The sequence below is a fragment of the Labrus bergylta genome, chromosome 21 (assembly GCF_963930695.1).
Source record: "Labrus bergylta chromosome 21, fLabBer1.1, whole genome shotgun sequence".
Taxonomy (NCBI): domain Eukaryota; kingdom Metazoa; phylum Chordata; class Actinopteri; order Labriformes; family Labridae; genus Labrus; species Labrus bergylta.
The window spans coordinates 9,157,859-9,170,867 of record NC_089215.1 but is presented as its reverse complement, the minus strand read 5'-3'; the positions used below and the strand labels follow the sequence as shown (position 1 = coordinate 9,170,867).

Sequence of the window (13,009 nt, the reverse complement as noted above, 5' to 3'; positions counted from 1 at the left end):
TTTTGCCTTGGAATAATTAATTTATGAATTAATTTCACCGCATTGTAAGCATTTTTTTAAAGCTGTTCCAAACCTTCAATGTATCACCCAGGAAAGAAAAATACAGCTGTCATGTTTTTTCTCCTAAAAATAATAAATCAATTGCGATTCTGAAACATGAAATCAACTCTGGTGTTGATTTCTATTATTCTGTGTCATCACTCAGCATATTTTAAAATAACAGTGAGGCATAAAAATAAATTACATTTAAGTGGAAGAGGTCCCATTTAAATCAGTACAAAAAAAAATACAGTTTTGGTACACAGCAGGTGAAGTGAACACAAAAATGTTCTCCTGTGTAAAAAGAATGCAAAGTGAGGCTTTTTTCAAAGTTATATTATTTTTTATTTTTAGTCACGCTTGAAGCTATCGCAAATAAATACACTGATCCTCACGCGGATCCAGTCCCTGCATGAAGTACAATATAAAACTCATGTGGCCTAAATCTCCTTTATAAACGTATAATTCTCTGTCTCTACTGGTATCCTAAGGCCGAGGCTGTAGTCAGTCTCTGTCCGTACAGGGCGTACGGGGAGTAGTAAGGCCCTGTGGCCGCGGGCACCGGCACCGGGCCCCCGGGTGTGGGCAGAGGGCTCTTTGAATACGGGTGGTAGCGGCTACTCAGTCCGAGGGGGTGATGGGGGCCCCTGAGGGCCAGCGTGCCGGGGCTGCCTGGACTTCCATTAGGAGGCATATGCATGTGACACGCCATGGCAGCGGCTGCAGCGGCGTTAGCGAGAGAAGAAGAGCCAGGATAGCCCGATATCAACTTCTCCGTGCCGGCAAAGGCCGTGTGAGTCCGCAAGTGGCTGAGCAACTCCTCAGAGGAGGAAAAACGCTTATCACAAGGTCCGTTAGCAGAAACCCAGTTACACACGTGCGGCAGAGGGTCGTTAGGCAGAATAAACCCATATGGATATAAGGGATGTCCACTAAAAGACGGGGCCGAGGGGTGCACGCCGTGGAGCGGGTGAGTGGAGTACATGAGCGGGTATCCGGACTTGAGCGCAGCAGCTGCTGCCGCCGCCGCAGAGTCATGCGCGCAGTTCGCACTGGACGCACCGGATAAATGGCTCGTGCAGTGGTAGCTCAGGCAGTATGGGTCCCGACACAGACTGGCAGACATAAGAGAAGGAGGAGAAGCTCCAGCCAAAGGGCTCCCTGCTTTACTGCATCCCAGTGAGTTGGCCGCGGCAAACTGTGCGCTTAACAGCTGGCTGCTGGATTTGGTGGGGTCCAGGGTCATTCCATGAGGGAGAAACGGCTGAGGGTAACCTGCATAGGCCCCCGCTAAACTTCCAGGGTATGAAATACCAGCAGGTGGCATGGGGAAAACTGTATGCCCGGGTTTGTAGGGGGAAACGGGGGCTACCAGTCCGGAGGAGAGCATGGAGGAGGAGGAGGTCACAGATATTGAGTCTGATGTAACAGTCTTTGATCCAGATGTGTTCTCTTGGTGTTGGCTGCCATCGGAGGTAATTCCACTTATCCTATGGCTGCCATTACTCTCTGTAGAGCTGCTTTTATTGCTATCAGACTCCTTCTTGTCCTCTTTGTCTCCCGCTTTGCCCTCAGCTGGCACAGGAGACACGGAGGTGCAGGAGCTGGGGCTGCCTGTCCTGGGGCTGAACGGCTGGCAGGTGGCGCTAGGCACTCGGAAACTGTTTTTATCTCCACTCAGGCTGCCGCTCGACTCCTTCTTTTCCGACGATTTCGAGTACGGTTTAAAGCTGGATTTGTCGTCGGCTCCGATGTCGCTCATTTTCAGCGGGCCAGATTTACTCTCCTTATCGCTAGATCCACTCGAGGTCACGGAGGAGAGCTTGGAGGAGGACGGCGGGTCCGGTTTGCCGATCTGGGAGCATGTTTGCGCCAGAAGAGCCAGAGGACTTTTCTTTGCATCCAGCTGTGAGACGAAACAAAACACAGTCAGCATAACCCATTAAAGCACTCCAGATTACCAGGTTGTGGGGCAAATACTCACAAGAAAAGGGTTCCGCGTAATTTACGCATTGCGCATAAACTTATCTCGTTATGAAACTCAGAACTCAGCGTAATGAGCATGTTAAGAGGTAATGCACTCACGGGGGCTGATGTACAGGAGATAGATAAGACTGTACAGCTGCCACGCGTCGAAAATGACAAACACGGGCATCAGTTTGCAACAACAAGGTCATTAAATTTCAAAGCGAGTCTGAATCCGATACAAAAAACAACAACAACCTCCTCAAAAAACGACAATAAACTCCGACATCAAGTGTAAAAATCAGAGAACAAGAAGGCTAATCTTTCCTCTATCGAATAATTTACTACATCGTTTGAATGCAATCTTCAGTTATCGATCGACTTTGTCAACGACATCCATCCCGTAAAAGAGAAAAGAAGCTTTCGTGTTCTCTGATTTCAGAGCGAAATACTTGGCCGTGTGCGCAAACGTTTCAACAAAAATCGCGTCGGCTCTTACCTCGATGGGACTGACAGGCGTGGACGGTAAAGGCTGAAGGTACTCCGGGTGTAAAAGGTGTCCTGCCCGAGCCGTGAGCATCTTTAAAACCTTGATGGGAAGGCGGCCGGCTTGGCGAGAAGGGTCTGCGGGCGAGACCGAGTTGTGGACGGTTGGATTCTTGAGGTTCTTCTCTGCGCCCTTCTCCCCCGAGGAGCCGCTCTCCCACGCTGTGTTCGTGCTATTTCTCAGGACAGAGACCGTGGGCGATGTGATCATGACCCAATTCTCATCGAAATGGTTGAGAAAGACATGTGTAGAGGAAAGAAAGCCCGCACTCAAAGACTTCAGACGGTTAAAGCCACAGTTAAAAAGATGTAAAATCCTTAAAAGAGACGCCTGTGTGAGAAGAATCCGTGCGAATCGCAGCCGCGTTGCTTCATCTCCGGTGTCGCTCTGACAGTGTGGCTGCAGGTCCGAGAGCGCACTCGGTTTACGAGAGCTACACGAGAGATCACTCCGCCTCCTACACCAAAGCAGCGTCGGAATAAGTCCGCAGATCAGAGCCTGTTCCGCCTCCCAATCAAAGAGAAAACTCGAGGTGATCGGGGGGTCGAGTGAATGTGACGTTTCCTCCTCACACGAGTGTGTGTTTCACATTTCACTCACTCAGAGCGGCTTTTAATCTGGAGTTTTTGTGTGCGTCTTTGCGTAATTGGCGCTTTGACGCATGCGCCTCAAATGTATGGTGAGGTGTTTGTGGAAGATTTAACAGGCCAACGAAAGTAAAAACGATAAGTGTCAAGATGCAAACGATACGTTTTACATGACAGAAAAAAATAGGCCCTGTGCTACTTTTGTCAAATAATGAGACAAAAACGTTTCACAATTACACTCCTATTTGTGACATTTTTCTTTTGCAAAAAATAGTGTTCACTCTTTCTTAATCCTTAATGAAAAAGTGTGTCCTAAAAAGAGAAAAACAAACAAACATGGCTCTCCTTTTCAATGTGCACAGATATCCATCGGCATGTTTCACATTCCCTGCAACTTTCTCCTCTCCGTCAAGCAGAGTGTCATCTGTCAGTTCCCCGTCCTGCACGCCAGTTATCTGTCAGCTGTCTGCACTTATTTTTTTTTGTGCCTTTTCACAGTCAGATTCAGGTCAAACGCTGTAAAGTGAATCCATGAGGAGTGGAGGGGAGAAGTGAGGTTGCACCTCTCCGTGCCTCCTCCGTCGTGATTTAGGCCGTTTGCTCTGCCTGGTGTGGTCAGACTATTAACTACGCTTTGTTTAATTTGAAACAACCCTGAGGCAGTCATAAAGAGCTTTAATTCTGCCACATCATTTATTTAATTCTATTCAGATGTTTCCACGTTTTTTTTTTTTTTTGGTCTAAAGATTCAAGATACACCCTCACATTTCCGCCTAACTCAAGTCAAAAAAAAGCTATTTTTTGATATCATGAGCGCGTAAAAACTCCCCTTGTGGCTCCCATTAATCATTTAAAGCCTCCGCGTTTCTTCCCATAGAAATAGACCCACTTATCTTATTACTCAATAGCCTATAAACGTCTTGCTGATCAGGCGAAAGTTAAACATATGCAAGTGTTTTTTGATTGATAACAGGGGGGCTGTTTTTGGGCTCCGGCTGTCAGCCTCTGACACAGCGCTGTGAGTTATTAGGGCAGAGAAGGGCGACCATAAATTTCGACCGTCAGGCAAAAACTCCTTTATTGCGCACGTGATGGATGGCTCGCTTCCACAGACACCAAATTCTCGGCTCTATCCTTAAATGGCTGCACTTTTTGTGTGTGTGTGTGTCGTCGACGCAATTCATTACTTTTAAACAGAAAAAGCTTCGAAATCTCCTGATAGTATTTCACACAAGGACACGTTTATGAATCAGCCAGAGTCCGTGCAAACACGAGCGTTTATAAGCAGGGCTGAATATAACGACAGGAAGGGAAAGACTCTGTAACTGCGTTGTAAATATGCGATAAGGTCATTTCCATTTATTGATGAAGTAACGTTTTTTGTGAAGTCACTTTCAATGATGCATTCAGAGACAAATGAAGTCAGAACTCAAACTTTTGTAAGCAAGAAATGCGGTCAACTGATTCAGAGTTCACTGAAGTCTTTTAACATGCACAGTTTAGTTATAGGTACAATCTATGGCCAATTTTTTTCTACCCAAATGTAACCTGGCTTTTGCTTTATTCTTCGAAAACATTGAAATTTGATTTTCCAGGCACTTTTTTTCAGTTATTTTCAGTAAAAAAAAAACAAAAAAACTTTTTTGTAATCAATTTCATTTCTCGTTTTACTTTTTGCAATTATCTGACTCATGTTAACCCTCCTCATTGGACCACACACATACAAAACAGAAACAAAATAGTGCTTTCAGACCATCTGTCCACTTCATCTGTCTGTTTTCTAAAAAGTAAAAAAGTGATGTATATATTTTTTAACTTCCTTAAGACAAGTGTTCTTTTTAAATGTATGCAGCAGTGTTTAAATTCTAAATGAGCTGATGTGGTGGCGGAGAGTTCTCCAACCTGCCTTTCTTTGTGTTCTGTGATTCATCTTAAGTGTTGACTTTTTATACAGAACAGTAGTGCTTGTCTTTGCAGGCACCACCGATGCTGTAAACGTTGAGGTGATTAAATATTGAAAATAACAGTAATTAGGGTCACAGCGACAGGAGTTTCATTATGACTGTGTTTTATAATGTATAATTGCATAATGTGTGCATTGTATAATTCAGCTCTGCATGTTGGGAGGTTCCTACAGGGTTGATTCATCAAATGCATGCATGCGATACGGCCGTTTAATCTGTTTTAGTCCAAATCTTTTAACGCTTTTGTGTGTTCTTTCTGTTTTTCTCAGATGTTTTGGAGATTCCGCGCAGCAGTGGAAGAATTACCTAAACAACATAAGGGTAAGTTACCACTCCACTTGTAATATTCTGCACCTTTTAGGCTTGCACATGTACATTCAAGAGATCAAAAAAAAAAGAATTGAGCCAACTCAGTTGCAAAAGCCCTTGTCATTTAACTTAGAAAAGGATAGTCGATAAGTGCAGCATAATAACCTCTTGCAAATTGAATACAAAATCCTGTCGACGTGACATGAAAATTCACCTTGTGGCAGCCGGGCACATGCAGGGACGCGCCGCGTCAGCAGCCAGACTGGATGTGACAGGTAAAAAGGGGAGATGATGGTTAGAGGGTGCTTTTGTTTCTCGCCCGCGTTCTTTGTGACCTGTCAGGTTCCCGGCGCAGAGGCCCCTGGATCCATGGACCTCCTTTTGTCACATGCAAACAGTCTTAAAAGGCCGTTATCCAGACTGCGCCGATTGCTCCTGTTTAATTGATTTGCTTTGCACTGAGGCCTGTCACATTAATAATGGTTAAGTACAGGCCTAGTGTGTCACCCAGAGTGGTGCGTCTATCGTGAAATTAACAGCCTTAACTAACTGCTGTCTGTGAAGCAAGAAGTTATCCCGTGAGATGCAGCTAATTTGATACTTAGGCTAAAACTGTGGAATATATAATGAAATCAATATCTGTTTCCGGCTAGCAGCGGCACATTTTCTTCTTTCTTTCCTCCATATTTTTAAAAAAACCTTCTGAACAGTTTGACCTCTTCTTAAGTAGCTCTGTCTGCAGCTATATTATATCCCCATCTCCTTATGAACCACCATCCACAGTAAAACAGAGAGCCACGCTGACATGTCAATGGCGTTGAGTGAATGGGACTCAGATTACTCTCATTGCCACTTCACAGGAGCCTTTGACAGGTCGCGGTAGACATTAAGACTCTGTGATATTTCCATGACTGACTGACAGCTTGAAATTGCTCCCCCATCACCTTGATAGCATGGTAATGCACCTTGCATGCGGACTGTCTTTAAAGTGCAGGAAATTAGACTCCAAGTTGAGAGTCGCCTTTCAACCAAATATGACAAGAAAATAGACTCGCTTTTCTTCTGCGCCCAGAGAGGAGGGGGGAAAAAAAGGCCCCACAGAAGCTGGCACAGAATAAGAGGTTATAGGAGAAAGTGTCAGGAAGTATTACAGATATTATGTGTTTAAGACAGGACATTTCAGATACTTAGAAGTCATACCCATTCCTCTATTCCCCCCCCCCCCCCCCCCCCCGTCTGTGTCAAATGCTGACTTCATTTGCAAGAGCTCAACCCGCAGCTGACACGGAGAACTCGCACTATCTCGCCGGAAGTCAGCATGACGGAGACAGTTAGGAAAAGTTGAGGTGCAGCCAAGATCACAGCAGTGAAGGGTCTTTTTCACGTTGTCTCCTCAATTAGTTAAAGCTGGTCAGGAGTAAGGAAGCAAAGCCTTTTCGGAGATTATCGGCTGTCGTCCACTTGCCATCAGGCAGGTGAGGATTCCTGGCGGGTTGTAGTCATGCTGTAGAGAGGAGTTAACTTCACCTTCCCTTCTCTGGTAGCAACTGGAACCAACGGCTCAATTCAAGCTGACAGCTGCCATATTACCGCCGCACAACTTTGTGGAAACTTCAAGAAGCTCCAGTAAGGCCGTCTGTGCTGTACTTGTCTCGAAGCTTTTTGGGGAAAAGGAGAGCGATCATGTTAGCTTCTGATGACATTGAAGTTTGGTATTTAGCTTTTGTTTAGCTAATTTTGATTACCTGTAGGTGCTTTCAAAATGATCATTTTCATAATTTATGGATCTGTTAGATCCTACCTGACTTCTTGATCAACTGTTTGCCAGAAAATGCCCTAAGTGATTTACTAGAGCTCAAATATTTGTCTCAAAAGTTCATGTTTTGTCTGACTTGTCCTTCAAAACCCTGAAATAACCAAGTTACAAGGATATGAAACAAAAAAATACTAAATTCTGACTCTTTGAGTTAATCCTTGCGCAGTAAATGTCTTTCATGACTCCTTGTAGGTGAATAATTGCCAAACAGGCCAACCAAGACAGAGCCCAAACTTAAGTTTACAGAGATATGATACAAAAAAACCATACGTCCTTTATCACATAATGTCGTCAAGGTTTCTTGTAGCCCGAGTTTATGTCTCATAGTTGCTTGTATCGTCCAACCAGAAGTTCTGAACCCAAAGATATTCCGTTTATAAGAGTAGAGAACAGAACCAAAACCAGCAAATCCTCACATTTGAGTTGGAAAACCAAAGTTTACTGATCATTTAACCAGCAAAAACATTCCCTGGACAACCAATGAAACAATAATCATTACAATCGAACTGCAGCTCTAGCTTTCACCTTTATTACTGACGTTCTGAATCTTTCAGGAGTCAAAAGGATACCATGTTTTTGTTTGTGAATCTTTCAGTGTAAAAATCCACATTCTCTACATCCACACACATGCAGCACTCGATGTTGATCCCTCACATTTACTCGTCTAGATTTAATTTATGGAACCTAAGCCGGGGGTGAAAATGTACAGGTAGCGTGTTATGACACTGGAAGCACTGTGCAGGTCGGGATGAATGTCTGTGATGGGCAGATTATTCAGACTAAAGTAGGCCTAAAGAATGATCTTGTCACATTTCACAGGCCGGATTAGGAATACGCGGGAGGAGCGCTTCAGTCAGGAATTAGCGTCATGTGGTCGGCTAGAGACAAGCATGCGAGGTATTTGCCGAGACAGGCTTGGACACTTACCGCTCCATTTGTCTACTTAGTGATCAAATACCGAGGCTGATGGTTATTTCTCTGTCGTTTGCGGTTTATATGATACGCCTTCATCTCCGTGGTGAGAAATGTGGTGGGAAATTCAGAAATGAGAACACCCCCGTGGACATTCAGGTTCATTTAGCTTCTTTTTATAAACGCACCACATGCAATTCTACATGTACAATACAGCATTAGACACAACACATGATGCCAACTTGAACCTGCTATATTTGTGGCTTTGCATCCTTAACGAGAGTGAGTGAGAGTGTCTTCGGGCTATCAGAACGAGCTATTACCACCATGATTGAAGAGTGAGGGAGCGTGCAGGAGCTAAAAGACAAAGTAGAGGAGGCCTGACAAATGAAATCAAACTTCATAAGACCTGCCAGTGGTGTCAGTTGTTATCCATATCTCGAGCGCATTATGGTACCACAACGCAGCGCACCACCGTCTCATCTGTCGCCTCGAATTCATCACGTCTTCGACTGTTTCTTTTAAGTCACAAGTGTCAGTGTGAAGAGGAGTCTTAATTGACAACTGAGTGGCACCGACGTGGACCGCTGCCTTTATTTCGGTGCCAAGAAGGGTTGTGTTGTTTTTGATGAGCTATTATTGGCAGGAGCCGGTAGCAAGATAGCAGTCGGGGCCCTGGAAATGGGAAGTGACATCAGACAGAGAGGAGCTTGTCATTGTCTCCAGGCGAGTTCAATCCCAGCTGTAAGTTAGGAACAGCCTGTTGAAATGTCACTCAGACGACTTTCTTATCTTTGGGGACGAGAATTTTGGCTCCGTTCGGTGAAATTGTGGCTGAAGTTATGTAGACGTTTGCCGACCGAAATTTGAATAGCGAAAACAAGTTGGCGTGGTTTCAAAGAAGATGTTTTCTGGTTAATTAGATTTATTATGTTGAACATAGAAAGCTATCATGGCCCTCCAGCCTTCATATGCAGAGCTTTTAAGATCTGTAGCCCCAAATTTGCTGCAGTGTTTGTCAACACATTATTTATTTGTCAAATTGCACTGGAAGTCGGATTCTCCATCTAAGCATTACATATTTTCCAAGATATTTAGTGATAGCTGCTAATCAATACTTTTTAAATTCCATTTGCGTTGAAGTATCCATCCCTGTGGATTTCAAAGTGTTGATAAAAATGAAATGGGGAAAAAGTGTTTCATCAGTAGTATGATGAAATAAGTTATGCTAGCTAGCTTGCCTGGTGTGAAATAGCTCAACAACCTTGAAATAGATTTCTATGAAAATTGATACAGATGTTCTTAGTCCCTAGAAGATGAATCCTACCAACTTTGATGTTCCCCTGACTTACCAATGTGCCTTATTCCTTGGACTTGAATAACAGACACTTTAGCAGGTGTAACCGAAATATCCGGACACTGCCGACTTTACTTGTTACTTTAGAGGATACAAAGCCTCACTGCAGGAACCCTCTGCCGTAGTAAAGCTGATATAGCGTAGCCTGTCTTTTGATAAAACCGGCGCATTTACCAGGGGCAAAACAGATGTCACTTTGTTTTTTGTTGTTGTCCTGTTTAGGTAACGCCATCAAATAATGTACCAGCTTCTTTTTTGAGCACAGAGGAGAGGATTATGATTCATTGACCTCCTTAAGCACCAACTTTTTTTTTTAATTGTTTTTTTTTTTACAATTGGTGGTTTTAAGATGAAATATCCTTGACAACTTTGGAGTGATTCTTGTTCACCTTGAGATGAATTGAACGCTGATGAAAATGATGCTCAGCATTTAGCTGAAAGCTGTTCCTTAGTGCAGTCTCACAGTGCCTCTAGCATGGTGGTGGTAGACTCTTGGTTTTGTTAAATACATCATGTACAAGATTTTTGGAGGCTGACTCGACACATGAGCATGAGCATGATAAAACCATAACTATGTATGTATACAACAGTAGCTTTGGCTAGTATGTTTGAATCTTGCCTGATCAATCCCTTTAATATGATTTAAAGACAACTAGTGTAAACTGTTGTTCTCGATACTGCAACCCGCCCTCTGAGCACGTCTTGCATTTATAACCAGCTCACAGTAAATCAATGAGGCGTCTGTAACATCTAGCTCAATAGCAGCACTTCTTAATCACAATGTTCTCCTCTAATATTCACTCAGCTGGAGTACAGTGTAAATAAATAGCTCTCAGCACACTGCGCCTTTACTGTACATTGATCACAAGCACAAGACCCCAGGCGATAACGTACAGAAGAAAAATGGCTTCCTTGTTTTCAGTCATCCGAGGCTCTGTGCAGCCCTTAATAGACAGAATCAGAATGTCTGCTGTGGTGTTGCAGGCTTTATGAGACCATTACCGCTTTTTATTGTGTATCCCCGGACTAATGGCTTTCTATAGTACCTCTGATTTACGGCCTGCCAGCTCTGTGGCTGTCCATTAGAACGGGAGGTTGACATCGAGCCAGTGGTTGAAGGGCCCGCTGTTAAAAATAAGGAAGTGGTGTCGCTCACATCGACGTAGGGATCCTTAAACACATTCCCTTTAATATTTCTATGAAGTTACATCAGACAAATATTACTCCTGCATTTAAACATGTCTGAAGTTTGTAGAAATAAATCAAAAGTCTGTCGCATCCATTTACTCACAATCACTTACTGTTTGTAATCATCTGCATTAAAACGTTTTTCTTGGTTTTTATTTTCTGGGTAGTTTATGTAAGAGCATAAACTGTGGGCCCAGCACTTAAACATGTCGTTAAATATTAGCTTCTCTTTGGTTTCTTATATTTTCTGCGTTGAATTTTTAATGTTTTATGGTTTGGGTGGTAACCCTTAGAAAAACACGAGTCACTCACACATGCAGTAGATGGAGATTAATGGTGCTGACATCAAACAGATAAACAGAATTATTTAATCGCTAAATTATTATTCTGGTTCATTAAAGATTGTTTTATTATGATAATTATAATATCTATGGTCTTGGAATAAAGTGACATAACTAAGTAGTCAGTCCAAGCAAGAAACTTGAGTGTTTAAGAACTAATCCAGATTTTACTTTTTAAACATATCTTTAAGGATTCTCCATAATTAGACACACTGAGTGGAATTGGCAGAAAGAGGAGATTCTGGGGCGAGTATATGGGATAAAGTTCTTTGGAAAGACACCGTGACACTGTGATTCCATGTTCATGGTCTAAAACAAGACCCATTATCCTTTTGCCAAACTTGCTTGATGAAACAAGAGAAAATAGAATCAATAATATACGATCCAAACTATCCATTAACATCCATCCCAGTTTGTAGACCAACTTAACATTACATTTCTGGATTTCACAGTTTTAATGTGTCCCCATTTTTCATGTGCCATGAGGGATTGTTGCACAAATTTTTCTTTTCCTGGCTAAATATGTAGCTTTGAAAATCCAAATAATTGGTGTAGACAACGTGTCTTGATTTTATCATATGACTACTTTAAAGAAAAGACAATTTAGCTATGCTCTCAAATGTATTTTGTTTACAGCCAAAAGTTACACATAACAGGTTTAACCAGAGGTCAGCACAATTTACCAAAAATGTAGGTGAACACCCATTAGGTATTTGAGTTCAGGAGGTTCCTGCTACTGGAAATCCTACGATAATGGAACCATTTTTAATAATGTTTATCAATCACACAACTTTGATCAGTCTCACATTTTCTTTTCCTGCCATCAAAGGTCACAATGTCTCCCAATTAATGAATGATTGATTGGACTAAATCAGCCTTTGAATACTAATCATCTCATTGTTTGATGTGTTACGGTACTTAGTTATCTCCGAGAGTTAAAAACCCAAAGCTCGGTCTGTATTGTACCTGCATCGTGTTACCGTTGTGGGCCACGATGAGCACATGCAGACAAACAGGAAGGAATGTTTAATTTAAAGGGGATCGTAAATGGATCACTATACAAGAAAGCCACCTCAGACCTTTATCTCTGCTGGCTCTTGTATGACCTTTCGTACTGCGTTTTTAGTCTGCACAGCTGGACTAACTTTAAAGCCCACTGAGTTTCAGGACAGTGCTTTTACCGCTGATAATCTGTCCGGAATCTTCCATAAACCTCACTTTATTAGCTCATACACAAGGATCATCCATGTGGAATTAGAGCCAGAAAATATAACCGTGACAATTTAACTTCCTTCAGATGTTTGGGGGGGTAAATCACATCGTACAAAACGCGCTCTGCAGGTTGCCGTGTATGATACATAATTAACAAAAATGTCCTCTGAAAACCACGGATACCTTGTCAATATTTGGCTGTCCTCCCCTAATTGTTCATGGTGCATCAGAGCCACAGGCTGGGGGAGATGAGGCAGGTGATCCCTGACGGAGGTGGAGTCGGTCCTGCTTCACATAAAATCAATTCTGGCCTTTGGTGTTGGCAAGCCAGCGGGGTTTGTTGGGGGATGAGGAGGGGAGGGGGAACACATGTCTGACACCTCCTGACTTTTTCATGAGGTGGTGTTTGAAGTTTTAAACCCCCACAGAGGATTCTTGGGGCGATGAATATAAAAGGGGGTGCAGCTTAAAGCTCGGGCGTATTATCATCAATGAAGAACCGTTACCAGGTTTGATGAGGAAAGTCAAACAATTTGATTTTGATGTGATTTCAACACCTGAAAGAATTCCTTTCAATGTCACACGCTTCAGAGGCTCATTTATTTGAACGTCATATCATTTGAATGGTTTTCTTCTTCTATGATGGGCGTCCTCTCATTATAAGCCGCTCTTAAGTCGCCCTTGTCTCGAGTGGTTCTGTTTCTCTCGCGGTGGGCACAAAGAAGAGGAGCTTGACCTCAAAGCATCTTTTGTTGCAGAGGCAGTGAAGGGT

The 13,009-nt window shown here is 43.0% G+C and overlaps 1 protein-coding gene across 1 annotated transcript; it reads right to left on the bottom strand.

The window, feature by feature from the left end:
• Positions 1–360: 360 nt before the first annotated feature.
• LOC109992984 (zinc finger protein 503) lies at positions 361–3,100 on the bottom strand. Its single transcript, XM_020645781.3, has 2 exons — positions 2,504–3,100; positions 361–1,945 (listed from the first exon to the last, which is right to left on the bottom strand). The coding sequence occupies exons 1-2, from the start codon at positions 2,759–2,761 to the stop codon at positions 515–517; spliced, it is 1,689 nt and encodes a 562-aa protein (XP_020501437.1). The 5' UTR covers positions 2,762–3,100; the 3' UTR covers positions 361–514.
• Positions 3,101–13,009: the final 9,909 nt, after the last annotated feature.